Raw genomic sequence first — 27,052 nt, forward strand, 5'->3', positions numbered from 1 at the left:
TGATTTCTCTTATATGAGCACCCAAAATATATGTAAATTCAGGTGTAAAATGAAGGAGCGATGGCCAGAAACAGGGAGGTAAGATGTTTCAGAGATGGGGGAAGGGAATGCGTGGACAAAGGGAGAGGGGAGGGGAGTAGAGAAATGGGATTGAAACTGATCAAGAGATGATGTGTGTGTGTTTGTGTTTGCATGTGCACGTGTATGTGCATGCCAACTTCCCAAAATAAATATATACCAATGAAATAAATAAGCAAAAACATCTCATGCTTCCAGCTAGAAATAGCACTGATTATGGTACCTCTCCTTGTGGCCTGTCATAGTTCAGATTTTCACTGCCGTGACTAAGTAGCTGAGAAAAACAGCTTGGAGGAGGAAATGTATATTTTGGTTCAAGGTTTGAGAGGCTGCAGTCCATGGTCTGCTGGTACCATTGCTGTGGGCCTGAGGTGAGGCACAGCATCACAGCAGAAGGGTATGGTGGAGCAAAAATGTTCATCTCTTGGCAGCTGAAAAGCTGAAAGTGAGGAGTGGAGTGAGGGGGAGGGGGAGGGAGAGAGCGAGAGCAAGAGGGGGGAGAGAGAGAGAGCGAGAAAGGGCAAGGCATACTTCCTCCAACTGGGTCCCTGCTCCTACTAGCTTTCCCACCTGTAAACGCATCCATAGTTCGTCAGGACGGGGTCAGTGCCCTCATGATCGCTTCTCCAGGCTTCACCTCTGAGCAGACAGGTGCGCTGTGGAGTAAGTTTCAGTTCAGGTGTCCAACACTTTGTATTTAAGCCGTAACATGTCGTGCTTACTGAATTTATGTCTTTATAACTAGGTACTTTAATGCATTCTTTTTTTGTCATTGCTTTTTAGATAAACTTCTTAGTTCTTCTATTTTTTTTTTTTTTTTTTTTTTTGGTACTGGGACTCAAACTCAGGACCTTGTGCTTGCCAGGAAGGTGCTTGTGCCACTGACCTATATCCCAGGCCCTAATTCTTCTATTTTATAACAACATTATCTATAAATGATGTCTCCTACTTTCTGATTGTCACATACTTGTTGCAGCCATGTACTGTAGAAATGCGTCAGGATGGTGATGGTTGTGGAATTAGGAGATAGTAGGGGAAGCCTCTGGTGTTTACCATGACATTTCTATTAAATTTGACTCCTGATCAGGTCTTTAGTGCTCCCCCAATCACATCATCAAGGAACTTTTATGAAAATACTTCTTCCCACTGGACTCTGAACACATTAGGAGAGTATGTTTTTATTCATCCCTGTACTCATAGTATTAGCAATGAGTCTGAGCAAAATGAACATGTACGTATGGGACTTATAAGAAGTACCCTAATTTTTCAGAGTTCAATAAAAATAACTTGATAACAATAATGTCCAATAGAAAATTATGAAAATCTTTTCATAATTTCAAAGAACAATCTCCATTCAGCTGTCTTTCTAAAAACTGTTCCATTTAAAATTAATATCTTGAATACTTGTCTTTTTGTGATTTTATGTGAAAAAGCAGGAAAGGGAGACAACTTAAAATGATAATCTACTTGTTATTAAAGATGGGAAATGCAAGTCTTGTCTAAGTTGTTGGTCTGTGTCTGAGTTTCTTAATTGCTTTCTAATTTGTGTGTTTTCTAGCAAATAGACAACTAAGTAAATTCAAAGTATAATGAAATTAACCAATTGGCTACTTAATACCTGGCCATGAAGACACAAAAAAGGTAAAACTTATGATGATTATATTTGAATGCTGTCCTAATATTTTAAATAGAATCTACTCTAATACTGCATAATGTCTTTTATTGATACTGTCCACACTCCAATATATTATCTGAAATAATGTTTTGTCTTTTAGTGTCATTATATATTTAATAATTTACAGTGCATATAAGAAGGTACTAAATAATGAGAAAAAGATTTCTTAAAGAATAACTAAATTATATTAAATAATTTGGAAAACCAAGATGGTAGAAGTCATATTTATTGAAAAAAATTAATATCTTTGCTATAAAATTTGTAACAGGAATATTTACTCAATGCTTATTTTGATGCAGAAACCTGAATGTTACATACCAAGTACAAGACAGTAGCACTAGTCTTCTTTATTTACATCTTATGAAAATTGTTATGCAGTCCATGTTAAAAGAACTTATGATGGAGAATTGTTACATTAGAAAAATAATATTCTTGATAAAGCATTCTCAAGGAGTCCAATCATAGTTTCCGCCTCCTCAAAAAGGCAAAAGTCCCTGGCACAGCATATTACTTAATTTATAAAATACAATAACTGTTCAGACACATATTCAAGTTTCTTTTGGTATTACTCCTCACTGTTTTTTTTTTTTTAAACTAAAACAGAAAGACTTTTCAGGAAATGTCACTTAATGATCTCAGCTATACATTACACACAACTCTGTAGCCTAGCAACCACCATCGCAACACCATCATTAACTTTGAATATTTTGCTTGGTGAGCTATTTGCAAATGTAGCCTATTTTAAGATTCTGCCATCATTATGCCTGTGGAATCACTGCTTGGTTTTCATAGGAAACAGATCTGTCACAGTATGAAGCTTTGTTTCATTTAAGGAACTGGTACACAATTACATGTCCACTCACAAGAGAACACCACAGATGTAACTGAAGTCAAGCTTTGATGGCTCTGCACAAGTCCTGCATTGGACAACCCTAACCCTCCTCTCACACTGCATAGCCCTAGCCAGGTTCAGACTGTTTCAATTCCAGAGATGTCCTGCTCTTCACAGTTAGGTGGTTTTAATTCCTTCAAAGGCACACAACTTCCATCTCTTTTCCAGCGTTGCTCCCACACCTGTGAACTCCTGCTTGAACATGCGCGGCAGCCTCATCAAAAGCATTTCGATTTCGCTGGCAGATATCTGTGAGAAAGAAGTCACTTGTGGGAAAGGAGCTCGTCTTAAAGCAGGGTTGGGTAAGGGGGACCTTTTGCAGTAAGATAAACATTTAGTTTTCTTTTCTTTTTTTTTTTTTTTTATGGTTTTTCTCTGGTACCAGGAACCGAACTCGCGACCTTGCACTTGCCAGGCAGGCGCTTTGCCGCTGAGCTAAATCCCCAGCCCCTAAACATTTAGTTTTCTACTTGGCTGTCAGGCAAGGTCCTTATGAAAGTGTATGAATGTGAGGATGCCACTTGCTGAGCAACTGCAAGGGTAGAGCACGAGTGAATGGACAAAGGCTCTGGGTCTGCTCCTCACGAGGATGGCTGCAGTACAGGCAGAGCCAGGCTTGAACAGCCCTCCCCGATACACAAGGGTCCAGAGCAAACTCCCTGTTACCAGGACCGTCAAACTCATCTAGGGAGGGCAGAGATTTTCTCTAACTCAGAGAAGAGCAGAGGCCTTTTGAGTGGATTTCTTGCCATTTAAACACCTTTTCCTTTTTTTTTTTTTTTTGTCTTTTTGAGACAGAGTCTCACTGTGCGGTTCAGGCCGGCCATTAGCTCACTTTGTAGCCCAGGCTGGTCTCAAACTCAAAATGATCCTCCTGCCCCAGCCTCCCAAGTTCTGGGATTATAGGCATGTACCAGCACACCCAGTCTCTTCTTTTAATTTCACAGAAACCAGAGATTATGAAGGTTTAGGACAGAAAACAAAATCATTAAGTCTGAAGCAATAAAAATCTTAGCATCTAGTTATAAAACCCAGGTAAAATTTTAGTGCAATATATCTTCTCAGAAATATTTACAGGAATTTTTATACCAATAGCTCCTTTTGTTTTAAGTAACTAAATAGCCCACAATTCCATCTGTCCTAATAAAGCATGGCTCTTGTTTTTCTGTTTGCAGCCTAATCTGTTGTGTGTCTGGAGCTCTCATGTAGCCAAGTGACTAATTTGGGGTCGGAGATTCTGTTTGAATCCTGCTCTATTATTGTTATAAGCTAAACGGCCCTCACAAAGATTTAAGCCTAAGCAAATGGGTATAACATTTAATAAGTACGGTGTGAAAACTATTGGCTTAGCACAGATCTGGGCACATAGAAATGCTCGGTGAATCAGAACTTTTATATCTTTTCATGGATAATCACTGTAGAGATGTAATTTTGAAGTTTACACTTTCAATTTACCAAGATTAAGACTCACTAAAGAGATACCAAGCAGACCAGAAAGCCGAATCAACTGTGTTTAATGTTCACATGGAAAATATTTCACATATATTCAATATTTTTAGGCCTATAATAGAAAAACTTCATTTAAATTGAGAGAATGCTGAAAGTTGAGATTAACTGCATTCTAAAACTTTTGAGTAGATTATTTTGACATCTGAGTGCATTTTTCCACAAAACCGTAGTAGAAGGCATAATAGAGTCCCAAGTCCACCCACAAAAGCTGTTAAACAGATCCCTGACAGGGTCACGACGAGTCTGCCAAGTACTTCTTTCCACAGGCACTGTGCAGAGCATCTTCTGCTCATTCTCAGTTCACCCCCTGCAGCCCTGGGAGACTGGGCTGCTGGGGTTCAGCATCTCATCAGAGGCAGAGCTCGGGAGAGTGACTCAGTGGACCTGTGCACTGGTCCACTCAAAGCCTCCCAGGCCCCAACTCGGCCGCGGCAGAGTGTGTTCTTCCCAGACAAAAAGCCCCTGGGGCACTTTTAAAAGAGTAGCTTCCCCAGCTCCTCTGCAGGCCCTGGGTTAGCCATCTGGGATGCAGCCCAGATAATGTTTTTAACAAGCACCCCACATAATCATGGAGACTTAAACAGGCTTGGATTTTATTCTAAGCCAGGCCTCAAGCTATGTCCCCCCGGGCAGATCAGGGAATTGGTCATGCTCTGTTTCTTCATGTGTGTAAGGGAAATGGTACCCCTCTCAATGTAATTGTGAGGATTAACGTGTGTAATGGCATGCTGCTGGGGACAAGCAATACCTGTCTGTGTCCACCTCCATACAGAAGGATGAAAACAGCACTCTACCACCAAAGTTTTGTATGAGGTGGATCAAGCTTTGTATTTGGAAACCAAATGTGACAAGTGCAGAGAGGTATGTGGTCAACTCAGCTTTTAGCTGGACCATGGGGTCATTTTCAATGTACTTTTTAATGGTCATATAAAAACATAGGAGACTGTACATATAAATGGTAATGTGATGCTTAGCTATAAGATACAAGTATACCTTATGCAATGTTTATATCAGGTTAAGCATATCTATTGCCTCATTTATCATTTCTTCCTGGTAAAAACTCCAATTACTTCTAGTTTTGTTTTTTTTCAATCGGAGGTGGTTTCTCTAAGCTTAATGAGGTTGTCACCCTCCTTTGGAGGAAGGAGGCACAGGGCATCAACAGTGCGTAGCAGTCTTGAGTCAAACTCCGGTGCCTCCCATGGGATGAGCCATCTTCCCCAGGTCAAGCACAGGTCACAGCAAAGCAGACAGAATGAGTGAGGTCAGAGGATCCACCAGCTGCTAGCTTCCAGTGTAAAAAGCAGGGAAGGTGCCTTGGGCTACTCTCACAAGGGAGAGAAACAGCTGCATTGTTGTGGGTAAAATAAATATTGGAAGATAGGGTCTATGCAGGCGGCAGTAGAGGCAGGCCAGGCAAGCCCATCTGGCAGTCCTGCAGCTGGTTTTGAGAGGTCTAACAACTCATCGTCACAGAGAATGTTTTCCTGACCAGAATTCTCTGAAAATATAGTCTTTGATTCTTACTTCATTCTCAGCAGATTGGGATGGTTTTATAAATGGGGAAACTAAGGTCCAGAAACATTATGAGACTTGTGCAGGGTAACCCAGGGAAGGAGCGCGGGGGCAGAGCTCCGGTTGGGCAGTGTGGCTGTGGTGTCTTTAACTATGGATGCTAACTAACTTCTGTAAGCACCAGTGACTAGACCACGAGGACCAGAAACCATCTCCCTGCTCACGCCTCTGTGCATGTGGATGAATGCCACCGGGCGGGAACTGCGGAAGGAGGGTAGAGGTCTTGTGTGGTAAAACCACTTTCAGAAGGATGTCCACATTAACAGCAAAACCCTGAAAATCCCCAGCTCAGTGGCTGGTGCATATTATATGCTGATGCTTGAGCACCCCCACGTGAACCATTCAGGGGAACAGTGGTCGAATGATGGGGAGCCTCGGCTAGCATGTGCTGACACGGAAGACCATCTTGTTTTTGTGCTGTTTTCTTACCAGAGCCCAGGCTCCAGCTGAAAGGAAGAAGAAGGTGCTTGCAGCAGGGGAGGGCAGCCACCCAGCAACAGAGAGCATTTCACCCACTACTATCACCCTGTCACAGTCTGGAAAAGAATGCTATACAATTAAGGCAGGATTTACGATGTTTAGATTTAGGCTCCAGAGGTATACTTTCACTACACACATGCAAACGGGTGTCCCTGGCGGTGAGTACACACGTGCACATGAACACAGGGTGTCATTCACAGTGGCAGGTCCTGCGACCCCTTCAGCATCTCTAGGCACTTTATGCTGTCTGGTTTTCAGAATAAAATTTCTCACTCTATGGGTGTAATGAAAGAGACTACAGGTATCCAGAGGGACACATGGAGAACTGAGTCACAACCCTCTAAAGAATATGTAAGGACTCCTCAGCAAGGCCCTGGCAGCCCGTGGAAATGCCAGCAATGACTCAGCAGGGCCCTGGCAGCAGCAGAACACCAGCAACACAGTAGGACCTCAGCTGGAGTGCACACAGTGGGTAGGCGGGACTAGCAGCATGGAAAAGTCCGAAGCAGCAGTGGCAATATGAGCCAGCAGTTGATGGGTTAGGTGAACCAGCCTTGTGGTTTGGCACACAGATATGCAGAACAGAAGTGGACCAGTGGGCTGCTATTTTTATTACTTAAGGGCTGGGGAGAAGCCCAGCAACAGAAGACAAGTCCTATCCCACATCCAGAGGCTAAGATCAGCCCCAGAACAAATCCACCTGCAAATTTGGTTACACAATTTTGGGATCTAACTTGGACCTACTACAGAACTGTAGACACCAGGGGAATTTTATTATTTTTAGTATTTTTATTTTCCTCAGTTTGTCTGATTGGTTTTCCTTTTCTTGTCTGGTTGTGTGTGTGTGTGTGTGTGTTTCACTTTGTGTGTGTCTGGTTATTTTTGTTTTTTCTCTTTTTCTTTTCTCTTTCACAACTTAGATCACTTACCTTTCTTTTTGTTTTCCTCTACTAACCCACTTCCTCTCTTTCATCAACAATCTCGCTTGATTTTATGATACTTTCATGTGAGTAAACATTGTCTGTTCTCTTTCGGTTCATATCAATACTCCTTGGCTTTCTCTTCCATTGTTTCCCTCTTGTGTCCAACAGTTTCCCAAAACTTGGGTGCTCATCCTTTACCCTACAGCCTTGCTCCTACTATATTTGACCTCATTCATCTCTCTATCCTGCCCCTTATCCCACTTAACCCACTCCCCCAGAACAGGGTAAAATCACTCTACTAAGTGGAAAATCATTGCATACAACTTCCTGGTATAAATTGGAATTTGTTATGTAACTGTAGAATTTGCTCCAAAGTTAGAGGTATCAGGCTAATAGTTACCATAGTTTGTTACCCAGTTACCCAGGCTGTGCTTAAGACTATTGTTACTGCCAACTGTACTGTTTTAACCCAAATGTCATACCTGTTATAATCAGTTTTTCTCCCCTATATGACAACACTGTTATTGTAAGGGGTCATAACCATCACCATAGTCCAGTACCAAAGGACTGGATCCTGAGCCAAATAGCAACTTATCATTTTTATTATATTGGGAAGGTAGGTTCTTGGGATAGACATAAAGAACCACCTACATCTTGAAGACATCCTGAGGCACAGACATTTCTTAGGGAAGCCTCAATTCCAGGGATAAAGCCATCTGACATAAGAAATCTACAAGCATCAATACAGAAAACAAAATAAAGTAGAAAATAGAAAATGAGAAGATGAAGAAGCAAAATGTAACCCCAAATGCCCATCCCACCCAGGACAAGTCCAGAACACAATGAGACAGAGATAATTGAGTAGACCACTGGAACTTTCTGAAATGATAGTGACAGAAGTGAAAAAACAAATGGAAGAGGCTATAGAAAAAAATTATCTCTAAGGCACAAAAAGAAATGATCAAAATGAAAGACATTAAAACAGATACAGATAAACAGGGGCTGGGGATTTAGCTCAGTGGCAAAAGCGCCTGCCTGGCAAGCGCAAGGTCATGAGTTCGGTTCCCGGTACCGGAGAAAAACCAAAAAAAAAAAAAAAAAAAAAAAAAAAAAAAAAAAAAAAAAAAAAAAAAAAAAAAAAGAGTAAAACAGATACAGATAAACAAAAGTAGATGAGCTCAGGAAAGGGATGGAAACCATGAATGCCCAATATAGAAAAGAAATGGAATCTATGAAACAGATCCAAACAGAAATCCAGGAGATTACAAACTCCATTGAAAGTATACACAACAGATTGAAGATCTAGAAGACAGGATTTCAACTAGTGATCAGGAAAATAAATATATCTTAAAAATAGCAAGAGATCATGAAAAATCGATACAACAGCTACAAGAACAACATAAGATTGACTGGAGTCTGTGAGAAAGCTGGAGACAGCACAAAATCCATAAAAAACCTCTTCCCAGAAATAATGGCAGAAAACTTCCCAAACATGGATAAAGAATTTGACATACAAACAAATGAAGAATCTAGAACGCCAAATAGTCATGACCAGAATCTATACCAAGACTTATAATAATCAAGATTCCAGAAATTCAGCACAAGAACAGAATATTAAAAGTAGCTCAAGAATAGAAACACATAATTTATAAAGGAAAGCCCATCCGAATCATAGCAGATTCTCAACACAAACCCTCAAATCAAGTAGAGCTTGGAGTGAGATATTTCAAGCACTAAAAGAAAACAAATCTTTAACCCAGATTGTTGTACCCCACAAAACTATCTTTCAAAATCAATAGAGAAGTAGGTATATCCAAGACAAAGAACAACTGAAGAAATTCATGACCACCAAAGCAACTCTTCATAATGCTCTGAAGGATACACCAGAAAGAGAAAATGAAGACCACAAACACAAGAACACCAATAGAAAGAAGCCACCAGGCAGGGCAAGCAATTAAACAGAGGGGCAAGACAGGGAACCAACAAAAGGAAAATAACATGAAAAAGCTAAGCCAATACATATCAGTTATAACCATCAATGTAAGTGGTCTCAACTCACTAATCAGAAGAAACAGAGTGGCAGAATGGCTCAAGAAGCAAGATCCAACAATATCCTGCATTCAAGCAACAAATTTAACCCAAAAAGAAATTCATAGACTAAAAGTCAAAGGATGGAAGACAACACTCCATGCCATGGGAAAACAGAAAAAAGTAGGGGTAGCTATTCTTTCTGCAGACAATATAAACTTTAAGCAAAAAATGATCACAAGAGATAAAGAAGGCCACTATATACTCACTAAGGGAAAATTCCAAGAAGAAGAGATAACAATCATGAATATATATGCACCAAATATCAGTGCACCCAACTAAATAAACAAATATTAATTAACATGAAAAATCAAATACACAGTAACACAATTATAGTGAGGGAACTTAATATCCCATTCTCACAAATGGATAGATCAACCAGACAAAAAATTAACACAGAAATATCAGAATTAAAGAAAACCTGTAAACAAATGCACTTGGTAAATGTCTACAGAGTAGTCCACCCCAAAATATCAGAATACACATTCTTCTCAGCTGCACATGGGATGTTCTCCAAAATAGACCACATGTTAACCCATAAAACATGCTTAAGTACATAGAGAGGAACTGAAATCATCCCATGCATATTATCTGACTATAGTGCAATGAAACTGGAAATAAACGGCAAATCACAAGAACTACACAAACACCTGGAAATTAAACAACACCCTTTTGAACAACAAATGAGTCATAGAGAAAACTCCAGACCAAATGAAATGGTATCTACAATTAAATGATAATGCTGATGCAACATACTGGAATTTATGGGATGCAATGAAAACAATTCTATGAGGAAAATTTATAACAATAAATTCTCACATCAGGAAAACAGAATGACAACCCAATGTTGAACCTCAAACTTCTAGAAAAAGAAGAACAAATCAAACCCAAAGCTTGTACATGGGAGGAAATTATAATGATAAGAGCAGAAATTAATGCAATTGAGACTAAGAAAACAATACAAAGAATCAATAAATCAAAGAGTTGGTTCTTTGAAAGATTAAACAAAATTGATAAACATTAGCCAACCTCATCAAAAAGAGGAAAGAAAAAACTTGAATTCAAGCAATTAGAAATGAAAAGGGGAACACACAATAAATCCTACAGAAATCTAGAAAATCACCAATACTTACTTCAGATCCTATATTTTATTTGTTTTTTTTTGTTTTGTTTTTTTTTTTTTTTTGGTTTTTCTCCGGTACCGGGAACCGAACTCATGACCTTGCGCTTGCCAGGCAGGTGCTTTTGCCACTGAGCTAAATCCCCAGCCCCAGATCCTATATTTTAATAAGATGGAAAACACAGAAGAAATGGACAGATTCATAGACACATATGAATTGCCAAAACTGAATTAAGAGGATATAAAAATTCTAAATAACCCAATATCAGTCAATAAAATTGAAAATGTAATTAAAAATTAACAACAAAGAAAAGTCCAGGTCCTGATGGATTCACTGTTGAATTCCACAGGAAATTTAGAGAAGACCTAATGCCACCAATGCTGGAACTCCTTAAGGAAATTGAAAGGGAAGCAGTACTTCTAATATCATTCCTGGAAGCAAATATTGCCCTGATTCCAAAACCAGAGAAAAACCCAATCGAAAAAGAAAACTACAGACCAATCTCCCTAATGAACAAAGACATAGCAATCCTCAATAGGATACTGGCAAACAGAATGCAGCAAATTATCAAGAAGAGTATACACATAACAAAGTAGGATTCAACCCAGGGATGCAGGGATGGTTCAACATACACAAATCAATAAAAAATGATATATAGCATATCAACAGGGTCAAAGAGAAAAATGACACGATCATCTCAATAGATGCAGAAAAAGTTTTTCACAAAGTCTAACACCCATTCATGATAAAAACCCTACAGAAAATTATAATAGATGGTCTTTACACCTCAATCTGATAAAAGCCACCCATGACAAACCAATAACTACATCATACTAAATGGTCAAACACTGAAAGCTTTCACTCTAAAATCGGGAACAAGACAAGGATGTCCACTGTCACCAATTCTATTCAATATAGTTCTGGAAACACTAACCAGAACAGTAAGACAAGAGAAAGAAACAAAAGGAATAAGGCTAGGGAAGGAAGAAGTGAAATTATTGTTATTCACAGGTGACATGATACTGTACATAGAAGATCCAAATCTTCACCAAATGACCTCTAGATTTAATAACTAAATTCAGTAGCAAAGCTGGATACAAAGTAAACACTAAAAATCAATAGCACTCCTGTACACAAACAACAAACCCACTAAGAGAGAAATTAGGGAAACCATACCCTTGACATTCTTTCCAAAAAGAATGAAATGCTTAGGAATCAATCTAACAAAGGAACTAAAAGATCAATACATTGAAAATTACATTACTCTGGAAAAGATTGAAGAGGATATCAGAAAATATTAGAAAGATATCCCTTGCTCATGGATAGGAAGAACCAACATAGTGAAGATGGCCATACTCCCAAACTTGTTATACAGTTTTAATGCAATCCTGATCAAAATACCGTTATCATACCTCACAGAACTGAGAAAACATTCCTAAAATTCATTTGGAACCAAAAAAGACCTAAAATAGCAAAAGCAATTCTGGGCAACAAAAGCAAGTCAGGGGGCATCACAATCCCTGACTTGAAATTATACTACAAAGCTACTGTGGTAAAATCAACATGGTATTGGCAAATAAACAGACCTGAGGATCAACAAAACAGAATAGGAAATGCAGACATAACTACAAACACACTCAGCCACCTTATCTTTGACAAAGGGGCCAAACATGTTCACTAGAAGAAAGATAGTCTCTTTAATAAATGGTGCTGGTAAAACTGGCTTTCCATATGCCAAAGACTAAAACTAGACCTATGTCTATCACCATGCACTAAAATAAAGTCAAAATGGATCAAAGATCTAAATATTAAAGTGGAAACACTAAATCTAATGGAAGAGAAAATAGGTAGAAATCTTGGAGACATAGGTATAGACAGAGACTGCATGAATAAAACCCTGATTGCACAGAAAATACTATAAAGAATTAACAAGTAGGATCTCACCTTATTAAAAAGCTTTTGCACAACAAACCAAATCACCAACAGAGTGAAAAGGCAACCCACAGAGTAGGAAGAAGTTGTCCCTCAGACAAAGGACTTATATCTAGAACATATAAAGAATTGAAAAAAAACAAGCTCTGCAAAGATCCAGTCAAAAAGTGGGCATCTGAGATGAATACATACTTCTCAGATGAAGAAATACAAATGGTAAATAAATATATGAAAAAATGTTAAACATCATTAGTCATTCAAGAGATGCAAATTAAAACAACACTGAGATTCCATCTCACCCCAGAAAGAATGGCTACAATCAGGAAATCAACCAAGAACAACTTTTGGAGGGACTGTGGGGAAAAAGGAACCCTTCTCCACTGTTGGTGGGAGTGTAGACTGGTACAACCACTGTCTAAATAAATATGGAGATTCCTCAAAAAACTAGGAATAGAGGTCCCATTGATCCCAGCTATTCCTCTTGTGGGTATCTTCCAAGAATAACTGAAAACATCACACTATAGTGATATATAAGCACTCATGTTTGTAGCAGCACAAACTGTAGTAGCTAAATCTTGGAAACAACCCAAATGCCCATCAACCGAGAAATGGATAAAAAAGATGTGGTCTTCTTATACAATGGAGCACTACCCAGCCATAAAGACGGATAAACTTGAGACTTTTATAGGTAAGTGGATGCAACTTGAGACCATACTCCAAAGGGAAATAAATCAGACTCACATACTGTCTCCCTGGTGTGAGAAGCTGAAAGAGCAAATAAGGTCCAAAGTGTAAAATAGATATTGTGAAATGGGAAGAAGCTGTTCAAAAGGAAAGAGAAATGGATATGGGGAAAGGAGAAAGGAATGAAGGTACAAGGAAGAAGATACTAGATAGTTAAGATAGTTATATTACTAGTAACTCTTAGTTCATTGAAAAGAAAGATTGGTGCTAATATTGTCTGGACAATTTTTTATACCTATATCTTGTACTCTGAGTAACTACTTTGAAGATAACAAAACGCAATGTATTAACTATTGTTACTCTTATTGTTTTGTGTGAAATTTTATTTTTTCCTTCTTTACAAAAATTGTAAGGTGGGCAAGAGCAGAGGAATGTGTCTTGAGTGTAAGACAGTCAGTGTTCAACCACCGATTCTCCATGTTATGCGTTTTTTGTGCTGTCAAGACTAGGCAGAGGCTGGGCTTGCTGGCCCTGGGGCTGACATGGCTTAGTGTCTGAAAAATTTGGTCAAAATTTTGTCATCTGTTTGGAAGACTCATCTGCCTGTAGCTAGGCACAAGTTTTGACTCAGCAAAACTTCAGGAAGCCATTAAACTCAGCTCTTGTCCTGTCTCACGAGTGAATGATTTTGACTTAGTTACACATTTCTGAAACAAGAGTGCTGGGTGAATGCAAGTAGATAGTTTTAAAAGGGCTGTGAAAGGAAAAACACACAGGTATCATTATCAGAAGCAGGAATAATATGTAAGTGGAAAATGGCATGTTACTGGGCTGCATGGTTTTAGGGGGCCATATACAATTTACATGTACAGTGTAATTTAAATTAATCCTGGCCTCCCCTTCCGCATCATTTGCGTACCGATATGTCTTGGGGACAGTGTAAGAAGAACTGCAACACTGCTGGGGTGGCCTGCTTTCCTTACTCTCCCTAGACTCCAGGTGAGTAGAATCTAAATGTTCTTTTATAACAGTCATGGAAACTGTGTTCTAAGTAGAATTTTTACAAGACTATTTTATTAGAGTCAGCAACTCCCTGTGTTGTGGCAGTGGGACAGAATCTACTGCTTTAATGCAATGTTAACCTAAAGTCTGGGGCAGGGGCTGTGATGTGCACTTCATCCTAACCAGAGGCAGGTGGCCAGGCTGCCAGCAGCTCGAGGATCACAGTCCTTTGTCAGCTGATATGTGGACATGGTCCTGGTGGACAGGGCAAACTTCTCATTATTCTGCTTTTGGCTTAAAGCACTGAGGATATGGAATTCCATTCTACAGTAATAATTTGCTCTCTGGATTAAAATGTCTAAATACCTTCTTAGCCTCACTGCAACAGAAAGAATATGTGGTCCAATCTCTGATACCCAGCAGTTTTAGAAAGAGCCCCTTTTCAATAAGTCATGAGGTAAAGACTTGACAGCATTACTGGCCATTTCATTTAGGAGATGAAAGGCTACCAGCCAATGGATGGGGGTCTGGGATTGGGGAGACCCTGTGTATTTCCTTTATCATCACCCAACGTAGAAGTATCAGTGTGCTAGGATATGGAATTCCTCAGCACTGAATCCCCTCCAGAAAGGCCCATCTTCTTTTTTTTTGTTTTTGTTTTTGGTTTTTTTCCCAGTACTGGGAATCGAACTCACGACCTTGCACTTGCCAGTCAGGCGCTGTGCCACTGAGCTAAATCCCCAGCCCCTAGGCCTATCTTCTAATAGCCAGGAGCCAGGCCTATGAATTCTCTTTCCTTGCTGACTACTGAGGGACACAACATAAATCTCATCTGAGCTCTGTTACAGGGGTAAAAAATAGAACAGGAGGTTATACTCCACCAAAATAAATAGATTTGTTGTTTGTTGGTCTTTCCCCCTACCTCATATGATTTTACAGATACTTTATAAATATACTGATCAAGAACTTGTAGTGGGAGAGAGCAGAAGAGTTCTGAAATACTTAGATAAATAACCAGTGGATTCTGTGTGGGCCATCTCAGCTCACATTGAAACAACTGTTCAACAGGCCTTCCACTTGGAATTGCAGAAAAGGGAGGAAAGATATGGCAACAGTGCAAGGGAAAGATAACAGCAATCACAGGGAATCATTTCTTGAGGGCTTATTCTATGCCAAAACAGTGGTGCAAGCAATGATCCATTTAATCCTCCAGCAAAGTTAGTGATAATAAGGAAGAATGATCTTGATAAATGAAAGAAAGACCAGAGGAACCTGATTTTTAATATAATAAAGTAGGATCATACAGCACATCCTTTTCATCTCATCTGAGTTTAACATGAGCATTTCTGTACCCTCCCTGTCCATTTGAGGGGAGGTCACATGGAAAACAGTAAATATAACTCTGAACTTCAAGAATTTTATAACACTCCCCAGTGAACACTCAGGCCGTGGTCATGAGGCATGTTGAGAAGGGAGCTACCATCTGAATGTGGACCGCTCTACAGGTCAGAAACCCCTGCATATTCCAACCTTGGTTACACACAACAAAGGGACACTGAAGTCCTTCAGCCAGGTGGACACTCCCATAGAAACAGCAGAGAAGGACACTACTCCTGCCCACGCAGTTCCTAACATCGGTCACTCCCAAAGCTTATCTCACCATACACTGCTGTCAGGACTGGATGTAAGCAAAACAGAATGGTGCTGTGATTCCTGCCATCACCTCTCCCCATGCAGCACTGGTGGGAGAAGAATAAGGCGGTCAGCCCCTCACCACTGCTGGGGCTTCTAGTTCCAGAGCCCATAGCGTCCACAGAAACACCCATCACCTGAAAGGGGGCACCACTTCTACTGTAGGAACAGTCACACGATAAGCACCCCAATCCACTGCTGCATACACCATACCTGCCTGACCTACATTCTTGCATGGTCTTGGAGACAGTGGGTATCTCTGAGTGTATCTCAGTATATACTGTGACCAAACTCACTAATCACAGCAAATAAGCCACAGGGGGAATACATGACACTGCTCAGCTAGCATCAAAGCCGATACTCGCAACAAGCTGGCTTCCCAAGACACATTTTCGGGAGAAAGCTGCTAAGGAGGCCCCCTATAGAAGCGGCAGTAATATATATCACAGATGCATAAGTCTCAATGTAGGAACACAAGAAACAAGAAAAATAAGGTAATGTGACACTTCCAAAATATCCTCTCTGAGGCAACAGTTTCTAAAGTTGAAATGAGTAAATACCTGATAAAGAATTCAAAGCAGTTAAGAAAAAGAGTTATAAAAAGAGTTCAAACGAGTTAGAAAAAGCTCAGTAAAATCCATGAGAATATAGATTAACATTTAAATGAAAATTAGACATGGACACGTCTAACCTATCAGCATGGGAACCAAATTTAAAACAAAAACCTGACTGGACCAACAATGAGTGATAAGATTAAATCACTCTAAAGTATCCCAATTTAAAAAGAAAACAGGACTTGATGCTAAATTTACTAAACTTGTAACAAAGAATGCCCATTCTTCTCAGACTATGTTGTAGAATGGAAAAGGAGCAAACACTTCTAAACTCATTCTAGGAGGCCAGCATTACCCTCTTACACAACTTGACAAGGACACAACAAAGAAATGGACACAGATGCAAAACTCACCAACAAGATACAGTACTAGTAAACTGAATTCAACACATGTCAAAAGTATGGTACATCATGGTCAAGTTGGTTCCATTTCAGGGTCAAAATATGAAAATCAGTAGTGCATTGTTCATGAACTTAATTCATTTCACAATTCTGAGAAAGATGGTCATAGTCGTATTCATCACCTGCTGCGCTTTGCAAACAAAAGCAAAATTTTTCCAAACACTTCTGTCTGTGAACCAAATTGTTCACAAATAAAAGTGTTCATGAACTACTACTACTGTACTACTGTAATAATCACATTACCAGGATAAAGGATAAAAATGTATGCTTACATCAAATAGAAGCAGAAAGAGCATTTGATAAAATTAACATTAATTCATGATAAAAATGCCTAAACAAATTTGTTCTAAAAGGATCATACCTCAACACAATAAAAGCTATACATGGCAAAGCAACAGCCAACATCATAGTCAGCTTTTTATTGCTATGACAAAATACCTGAGAAAGAGGAAAGACTTATTTTAACCCAAGGTTCCAGTCCAATGGTCACTAGGCCCTGATGACTTTTGACATTTGGTGAAGCAGAATACCATGGCAGGGTGTGCATGATAAAGCAAAGATGCCTATCTCACAGGAGCTGGGAAGCAAAGAGACAAACGGGGCTGGGGTCCCAGTATTTGCTTGAAGGCCTCACCCCAGTAAACTTTCTCCAGAAATACCAATACCTCAAGGGTTGTACCACCTCCCAACAGTACCACAGGCTGGGGATCACACATGGGCCTTTGGGGAACATTTCATCCCCAATGTATAGCAATCATACCATACTGGGATAAGCTGAAAGCATTTCTACGAAGATCAGGAACAACAGAAGTGTATTACTTGCTGCTCTTACTCAGCATTGTGGTCACAGATGCAATGAACAATTAAAAAAGAAATAAAAAGTGTACAAATAGGAAAAGGAAGTCAATTTATCCCAGTTTGCAGATAATATGATGCTGTATATACAAAAATATATAGATTCTACCAAAAGACCGTTAGAACTGATAAATTAATTCAGTAAAGTAGAAGCACACAAATCATCATCCCCAAATCAGCAGCTTGTCTATACATCAATAATAAATCTGCTAAGAAATCAGATCCATTCACAATAGCTACCAAAAAAAAAATCCTACAAAAAACCAAGGTAAAAATCTCTACAGTGAAAATTATAATTAATAATAAAAGAAAACACAAAGACACAAAAGATGGGCCCCCCCACGTTCATGGATTGGAAGAATTAATCTTGCTAAAACGTCTATAATATGCAAAGTGATCTATAGATTCGATGTAATCCTCATCAAAATACCAATGCATTTGGCAGATAACTAGAAATAAAAAGTCTAAAATTCATGTAGAACCACAAAAGATCCTAGCAAAATAGCCAAAGCAATGTTGAGCAAAAGGAACAAAACTAGAGGCACAGTAACACCTGGTTTTAAGACATACTACTTCATGGTACTGGCATGAAAACAGACAGACTTGTAGACCAGAGAAATATGACAGAGATATCAAAAATATGCTCATGCACAACTCAGCCAGCTGACTCTTAGGAAGGCATCGGAACATATGTACAATGCAGAAAAGGCAGTCTCAAACAAATGGTGCTGGAAAAACTGGATATCCCTATGCAGACTGATCCCAATCTCTTGTCCTATACAAAAAATTGACTAAAATGGATTGGGCCTAAAAGCAAGACTCAAAATTCTGAAACAACGAGAAGGAAATATAGGAGAAATACTTCAAAACGTTGTAAGCAATGATTTTTCTGGATAAGACTCCGAAAACACAGGAAAGAAAAGCAAAAATGGACAAGTAGGATCACATCAAACTAAAAAGCTTCTTCACAGCAAACAATAAATAAAATGAAGAAACAAGCTACAGGATGGGAAATTATTCATCTGGTGAAGGGTTAATATTGAGACTATATAAAAACTCAAAAAACTTAATAAAAATCAAGAAATCCAATTTGAAATGAGCAACTTGAAGATACTTCTCAAAAGAAAAAATATAAATGGCTAATAAATATATGAAAAATGCTCAGTATCATTTCCACTAAGGACATGTGAGTCAAAACTGTAACCAGATACCACCTTACCCTCGTCAGAATGACTACTATACTACTCAAAAGACAAGCAACACATGCCATGGACACGGAAAAGAACTCACACACTGTGGATGGAAATTTAAATTAATACAGCCATTATAGGAAGTAGTAAGGAGGTTCCTAGAAAGACAAAAATAGAACTAGCATGTGATCCAGCTATCTCACTCCTGGGTGTGGATACAAAGGAAATGAAGTCACTGTACTAAAGAGATACCTGGATACCCATGTTTATGTGGTACTGTTCACAACGCTAAAGTATGGAGTCAGCCTAAGGGACCATGAGTTGATGAATAGACAAAGAAAATACAAAATGGAGTATTATTCAGCCATAAAGAACAATGAAATTTTATCATTTGCAGCAAAATAGATGAAACTAGAGGACATTATGCTAAGTGAAATAAGGCAAAGAAAGATAAGTACCACATGTTCTATTTTAAATATGTAAGTTACAAAACACTGGTGTGAAAGTAGAATAATGATTATGAAGGATTAAGTTATATAATGGAATATTACTTGGCTATAAAGAAAGATAAACTTGAGGCTTTTATAGGGAAATGGTCACAACTAGAGACCATATTCATAAGTGTAATAAGTCACACTTGCCTTTGTAAGAATCGTATTGTCTCACTAGTATAAGACCTAAAAGAGTGAATAAAAACTAGGTGGTATGATAGACATTGTGAAACGAAAGGAAAATGTTCAAAAGTAAAGGGCAACTGGGGTGTTGGAAACAAGAAGGGAAAGAAGGGGAAATTATGTAAGTATGCATATACAGGATAGCTAACATAGTTGTACGACTGTCTTCTATTGCTCTACAGAAAGGAACAGTTAATGATTACCTGTTTGATCAATCTTGTATGTCTCTATTTGTTTTCTTGAGAAACCACTTTGAAGATATCAATAACTGATACAACAACCCTGGTTAATTTCCTACAACTTTGTTTGTAACTCTGTTTTGTTTGTATTGTTCTTATGCTATTTTGTAAATGGATGTCGTTTGTTAATATAGTTTCCTTCTTTTATTTCTTAAAATAAACAAATAGGATTAAGGAGGAGGGAGGAGGAAAAGAGGTGACTGGCTATGATTAATACACTAAACCCCACTAATATGTACAATTAATCTGTGCTAATGAAAATATTTTTAAAAATTATAATTAACTCCTTTAACCCTATTTTGGCTTATCAAAGAAAGTCTCTCTGACTGAAAAATACTTCCAGATGATTATCTCATAGGGGAAGTATCAAGCCAGGCATTTCTGTGATTGTGTATTGGGAAAGTTATTTGCATCAAATAAAAACAGTTTTTTTAAATTTAGAAAGACTTGCATGTAGGCAGGGTTAGAGGGCTTTGCATCTGGTGGTGTGAGTGCCATGCACTTGGCTGTGCCCTGTGGAGGAGCATCTGTTCTTTCTGCAGGCTCCTCACTGGCTTCTCTGAGGTATTGCTGTGTCCACTTCCTTCCTGGGTTCTCCAGGCAGCCCTGGCTGGAGACATCACTTTATTTCAACAGTGGTCCCCCTTGCTGTTTTTCAGATTCAGTACAGAAGTTGAGCTTTTTTTGTCCTTTCTCTTTTGGTACACAAATACTGCAATGGTCTAAGAACACAGCTAATTTGCAGATGAGAAAAGCTGAACTTTGGAGAGGTGGAGTGACGTCTAATCCTGGGTGTGAATTTTAAGGGATGCAGGTGAGAATAACTTTGCAGTCATTTTCCCCCTTCAATAATAATAAAGAAAACTAGGCACTGGTACTGTTTTCCTGAGAGTCATGTCAGATGTTTTGTTTTCTGAGATGATTTTCCCTCTATTGCGTGAAGTCCTTAACATGGAATCCTGTGAGAATATGGCCTAAGGGTTATGTCTACCTAGTTATTCTCATCTGATTTCTCCTGATTTGGGGAATTTTCAGGCCAACCTGTAATCTTAAATTTCTCACAAGCTTTTCAAATAATTTGGTACCTGGGGACAGCTAGTGTCATTTTACATAACTCCTTTTCCTTCTACAAAGATAAAAGCAAGCAGGAAGGAGAAAACTATCCCGCCCAAACCCAAGCTCCCCATACAGGACATGTGCTGATAAACCAACAGCTGCACGCTGTGCCTTCCTGATGCAGCTCACACAGTCAGTGTGCTAAATTCCAGAAATGAAGGTTCAATCAAGAAAAACTATTTACCTTGGAGTCCAGCTGCTGCATGTATGACCAAAGATATTCTATGTTGGCTCCAAAAGGATGGACATGAAGAAATGTGGATATGATGCCTGAATTAAAAAACAAACAAACAAACATTGAGAAATATTTAGAGGCCAGTGAAAGTCTGAGTTACAAAATGCATCTAACCTCAATGACTGCTGTCAGGCTGAGTTATGGTGTTGCCATTGCTAACAGCACTCAACAAGAATCCAATAATAGCACACTCTGCAGAAAGTAGTAGTGATATGGCACACGGAATACTTCGTCTCCTCCAACGATAGTAGTTAGCAAAACTAGACTGAAATAATATAGAGATGAATAAAGGTATTTCTAAACAAAGACTCCTGGAAGCAGTTTAACTACCAATTTTATGCTTGATTTACCAATATAAAATAATAGTTATTGAAAGGATAAAACTATCTCTTTTCTCTCTCTCAGTGGACTTTGCAATACGAAACTGGCTCATATGGTGTTATGGTTTGTGTCTGGGTGTGCCCCAAAAGCCTCATGTGGCCATGGGGCAGGCTTTTAGAGTTTGATTGATTATAGGTGTGAGAGCTACGCCTGCCCTGGGATGGATAGTTTGCATATGTAAGGGAGAGCAAGAGGCTGCTTGGGGCCATTCCTCCCTTTTTAGTGCTTGTTGCTTTGCTGTGTTCTGCCACCATGAGCTGTAGCCCTCTGCCATGTGCCATTCTTCCTTGTAACCTGCCAAGGATGGACTGAAACCTCCACAAACTATAAGCACAATAAACCTTTCCTTCCTTAATTTTGGGCGTCAGGTATTTTGTCCCAGCAACGAGAGAAAAGTAACCAAGACAGAATTGGGTACCAGAGGAGTGGGGTCATTACTGTGACTATATCTGACGATGTGGTTCAAGAGCCTTTGGAAATGACTTCTGGGAACTGTTGGGAAAGGTTCAGAGATGTCACCTGAAAGAGAAGCGCTAGAACACCTTTGGCTGTTCTGTCTGGGAGATTCTGGTCAGAACTCCAAAGACCAGCAGGCTATTAGAAATCCTGCAGGTAAAGACCAGGTTCAGGAGGTTTCTGCTGGGAAGAAGGACTGCATTGGTTGTTGGACTCCAGACAATGTATGTTATGGCTTGGCAGAAAGCTTGTCTGCATTTTGCTCGTGTCCAGAGACTTTGCCTAAGACTGAGATTAAGAGCGGCAGCAGACTGATTAATCTGACAAAAGAAATTTCAAGGCAGTCGAATGTTGGGGCAGTGGCATGGCTATTGTTGGGGGCTTTTAGCCAGATTTATATTGAAAATCAAGAGCAAAGAGCCCAGCAGGATGATTTAAAATGTTATGAGTTTGGCCAGAAAGGCAGCTCCAGTAAAGCTGTGGACTGCAAAGATAAGACCGAGGAGATCTCCATTGCTGAGAAGGAACAAGAAAATAGAAAAGATGGCCTGAGGGCATCACAAGAAGTAGCAAATCTCCACCCTTTGCAGCCTCAAAACTGCAAAGGTGACAGACCTTGCCTTGAGAAGGAAGCCACATAGCACCATGTGGTGGCAGCATAGAGGATCTGTTCCTCAGAATTGGATTCAGAGTGCCCAGCGATCCAGGCACTCAACCCCTGTGGTCAAGAGAGAGGAAAACTTGGCTGCTGCTCCAGGTGGCAGCAGACCTTGGCATCATCCATGTGGCCCTGGCTTTAGGTGCATGGAGAATGCAAGAGTTCTGAGGTTAAAGAGGCTTCCACACAGATTTCAGAAGGCCTGGGAGGCCAGGCAGTGTGCCCTTGAGAGGGCAATGTGTGAGGCTGTGAGTGTGAAGCAAAAGGTGCCCTGAAGACCTCAGAAGTTTAGAAAAGCCAGGACCGTGGATCATCTAAGGAAAGCTGCAAGGAGGGAGCAAAGAGGGCCTAAGAGAGAAGCCATGGAAGCTGTAACCACCAGAAGTGCCACAGGGGTGGACTCATGCAAGCCCTTTGGGGCTCACAATGTGCCACAGATTGCTTCAGATGCTGGTCATGGAACTACAGGACATAACATTAGCCCTGCTGGATTTTGGACTTGCTTTGGTCCCAATGCTCTGTGTCCCCCTCTTTGTACCTTTTGGAATGGTACTGCTTATTTTGTGCCATTGAATGTTGGAAGTGTTTTAACTTTTCATTTGTACAGGGGCTCACATCTAAGAGTTTGCCTTACATCTCGGAGGAGACTTGGGACTTGGATTCTTCAGCAATGCTGAAACTGTTAGGACTTTGGCAACTCTTGCAGATGGACTAAATGCTGTTTGTATAAGGGGATGGGCATGAGTCTTTGAGGGGCCAAGGGTGGAATATTATGGTTTGTGTCTGGGTGTGCCCCAAAAGCCTCATGTGGCCATGGGGCAGGCTTTTAGAGTTTGATTGATTATAGGTGTGAGAGCTACGCCCACCCTGGGGTGGATAGTTTGCATATGTAAGGGAGAGCAAGAGGCTGCTTAGGGCCATTCCTCCCTTTTTAGTGCTTGTTGCTTTGCTGTGTTCTGCCACCATGAGCTGTAGCCCTCTGCCATGTGCCATTCTGCCTTGTAACCTGCCAAGTATGGACTGAAACCTCCACAGACTGTAAGCAAAATAAACCTTTCCTTCCTTAATTTTGGGCGTCAGGTATTTTGTCCCAGCAAGGAGAGAAAAGTAACCAAGACATATGGGTATGTCAGAAATCACACTGCCTCAAGTTTTCCTGATAATTACAGTTGCTCGTTATGAAAAGTATGTAATTCATATTCCTCTAACTGTTACTGGAGGAGGTACACTCTTCCTGCAACATTTTCTGTTTCTCCAATTGCTGTTGTTGTAAAGGAACTGGCATACTCTCCTCTCTGTGCTGAAATTTACAAAATTATTTTAAAAATTCTAGGAATGGATGGTTTAGCTGGTCTTTGAGGGTAAATCAGACTTCTCCATCATGAGAATCAACCACCAACATTGTACTGACTTCCCATCTTCCCTGCTCTTGTATCCAAAATCAAAATAGTAAGGAAGTCAACTCCACAAACTGCACTGCTGATTGTTAGGAGGTTGTGCTCACATGGACATTTAAGTGCTCTTTTAAACAGTTTTCAAATGTATTAAATCTCATGTTCTATTTATTGTAAACCTTGATGCTTGGAAGCTGACAGTCCAAGGGAAGACCCTCAATGGCATGAAATGCAGTCACAGCAGGTGGCAGCCAAGTACACCACTCTTGTTCTGGGCCATCCTCTATTTGCACTGGACCTTGGACTGATCTGGGATAGGGTCTCATGCCTGCTGCTTAGGATACTACAGGATGTAGGTCAGTTTTAAAAGAAAAGTCCCCAGTTTATCCTTAGTCTGGAGATAGAGAACTAAGGGGTCTATGAAAGTATTCTTTAAGACCTGTATCTTTAAACCTGCTTTTATATATGTATAGGAAATGAAGAAGACAGACATAATTTCTCCATAAAGCTAAAATCTGTTTTCAGATACTGGCTTGTTCTTCTGAGATACATAGAATTACCATTTCATTCTGACATCATTTTCTTTCTTCTCTTCTTTCTCTTTATTTTTCTTCTTTTTTAATTTTTCCATTCAAATGTCCTTCTATGGAACTATGGTGATGATGGAAGGTAACGATAGTCAGTTTTAATATCTTTAAGGGTCAATTTGAGAAAATGCAGTTTCCATTCCTTTTTAAAAAATCACACTCATTTTATAGGAGCTTCCTAAATAAATAGCTAAATTCTCTTTTGTAGCTCCTTTAAGAGAACTGGGAATAGTAAAAGGAAAGCTATAATGCAAAAGTCAATAAGAAGTGCCACAAAACCCCAAGTGTAGATATTTTATGATCATTTAGGAGTGACCTCAAGCTTGGCAAGGAGAATACTAGGAACTGAGGGTGGAAAATTTAGCTGATATGAATTGGTGAATCTGCAAAGGGACAGACCTAACAATTGCTGCTCGTCATTTCCATAGGTAAGTAGGAGGTATCCATACTTCAGATGGGCCTTCAAGGAGTGGAAAATATAATTGTAAATCACTAGTTTATGAAAACAATCAAAGGAACAGAGGAAACTGTCAGTATACTGGGCTGTTTTGCATGTTTCAGAGCCTTCAAAGCAGAAAAACATACAAAATAGATCTGTACAACTGGTAGTAAATCTCATCAGGAAGACTCAGTTAAACAGGCTACCTGCATAAAAGCATTCCATCAAAACCATTTAGTTCATTCTCATTTTTGAACCTCACTTAAAATCAATGGAATAACATTTAAATTAACAAAATAGTGGTTTTGGTTTTTGGTTTTTCTTTGTTCACTTCATTTAAACACTTTGTGTTCAACATTCAGCAGCAAAGCGGTATCAAGAGCTAGAGGAAAACACTGTAAAACAATGTGCCTTCTCTTGTAGAATTTTTATTACAGGTGAATGTAGATGATAAACACAAAGATTAAAATATTTTTCAGATAAAATGAAGAGAACAAAACACATAATAGGCTAGACTAGATAGTGACCTAGAGCTTAGTGGTGTGCTATTTAATACTGGGAGATCAATTGAAGGCCTCTCTGAGAAAGCAAAATTTCCCAAGTGTGAGATGAGAAGAAATCAGCCACAGCAAGCTTGGAGAAAGATCAGGTACAAGCTACAGATAGTGCAAAGTCCCTAATGCAGAAACAAGTGGGCAGGAGCACATGTGAATTGAGAACAGCACAGTATGCATGTAGAGGTGCTGCAGGGGGCGGGTTGTGGAGGCTTTAAATACCAGGGCCAAGGGTCTGTATGAAATCACAAATGTAGTGAGAAACCACAAGAGGGCTCAGGAGTGAACCCCAAGGAGCCCAAAGTTCAGGGGTTAAGCTGAGGAAAACTCAGCACAGGAATGTGAGAGGAAATGTTCCACAAGAAACAATGGTGTCATGATGGCCAAGAGAAGAAAGTGTTTCCAGAAGATTCACGCTGGAATTTAACCATGCAAAGTGCAGCTGAGGGGTGGAGTTCAGAAACTGGCAAAATGAAGTTCTCTAGCCATGCGAACCAGAACAGTTTCAGTGTGCAGATATGAGCCAGGCAGGGGTGGGTGGAAGAGAGAGAGGTAGAAACGGAAACTGGACATATAGATCATGCTTTGGGGAGGTTATACTTTGATGAGGAGCAGGAAAATGTGCTATTGGGTGGGAGAGGTTAAGCGGGTCAAGATAGATTTTCCATCTCTTTTATTTATTGATTTTTTACTTTATTTTTTGGCTGTGTTGGGGATTGAACTAAGGTCTTGCACATGCTTGGCAAAGCACTCTACCACAAACTACATCCTAAGCTCTTCCCTTCTTAAGGTCTAAGATAACAGAGGTCATTTCTCTACATTGATGCCTGTGATCCTCTACTTCCATACGAGGTCACTGTCTGCAGGGGGATGCAGCTCTCACAGTAGTCCTCATAGCTCACTGAGTATTGAGTTGAAAAAGACCATCTAATCAATCCTCCCAATTGTACAATATGAGAACTCAGCCAGTGGTGCATAAGTGGTTTGCACTCAGGTACCCAATGGGTCAAATGCCTCAGCCCATAAATGCTCAGGATGCCTCTCTGTACAGCCCTGCTCAGGACTGCTTAGGGAGCATCAGGAATGGTAGCTTCTTACAAGCCCTTCCATTCCACTCTCATCATTTTCTCCTGTGAATTCCCACTTAAAAATTAGATTGGTTACCTGATCATATCAAAATATCAACTGGTAATTGAGTTTGGTTGGTGGATCTTTGTTGAGTGGAATGAGCAAATGAATTCTACTAGAATATACTCCTCTTCCTCAGGCTGCTTGAAGTTTCCATTCCAAATTCTTTGTGTCAAGTGTAAAGTTCTGGCTGAGATTAGCTTTCCCTATATCCACACTAGTTGATAGGACCCTGGGAAACTTCAGAAGACCCTGGGCCCCCCTATTAGCTCTCCAGGGTGCATGGGCACCCTAGGGGCTTCAGCTCTGAAGAGGAACATCTGTGTCTCTGGACATCATCATGCCTTGCTTGGGGGGCAGCAGAGGCCTGACCATAAATAAGCCTGAAGGAGTCTTGCTTCCTGTCAAAGCCCATCTATGGCTGTGTGGACACTGATGTGGAGGGCTGGCAGGGCAGAAGCCCTGTGCAGTCTGGATCTC

General features: G+C 39.9%; 1 protein-coding gene across 9 annotated transcripts in view; it reads right to left on the reverse strand.

Annotated features, from left to right (window-relative positions):
• Window positions 1-1,963: 1,963 nt before the first annotated feature.
• The window catches only part of Enox1 (ecto-NOX disulfide-thiol exchanger 1), a 552,470-nt gene continuing 527,381 nt past the window's right edge, over window positions 1,964-27,052 (reverse strand). For all 9 annotated transcript variants that reach the window (XM_013506967.1, XM_013506965.1, XM_013506964.1 and 6 more), the window contains 2 exons: window positions 20,925-21,010; window positions 1,964-2,894 (listed from right to left, as the gene is read on the reverse strand). In XM_013506967.1, coding sequence (XP_013362421.1) covers window positions 2,763-2,894; window positions 20,925-21,010 — 218 coding nt within the window. In that variant the 3' untranslated portion in view covers window positions 1,964-2,762. The remainder of the gene's footprint in view (window positions 2,895-20,924; window positions 21,011-27,052) is intronic.

The sequence above is a fragment of the Chinchilla lanigera genome, unplaced genomic scaffold (genome assembly GCF_000276665.1).
Source record: "Chinchilla lanigera isolate Chin_1 unplaced genomic scaffold, ChiLan1.0 scaffold00117, whole genome shotgun sequence".
NCBI classification, from domain to species: domain Eukaryota; kingdom Metazoa; phylum Chordata; class Mammalia; order Rodentia; family Chinchillidae; genus Chinchilla; species Chinchilla lanigera.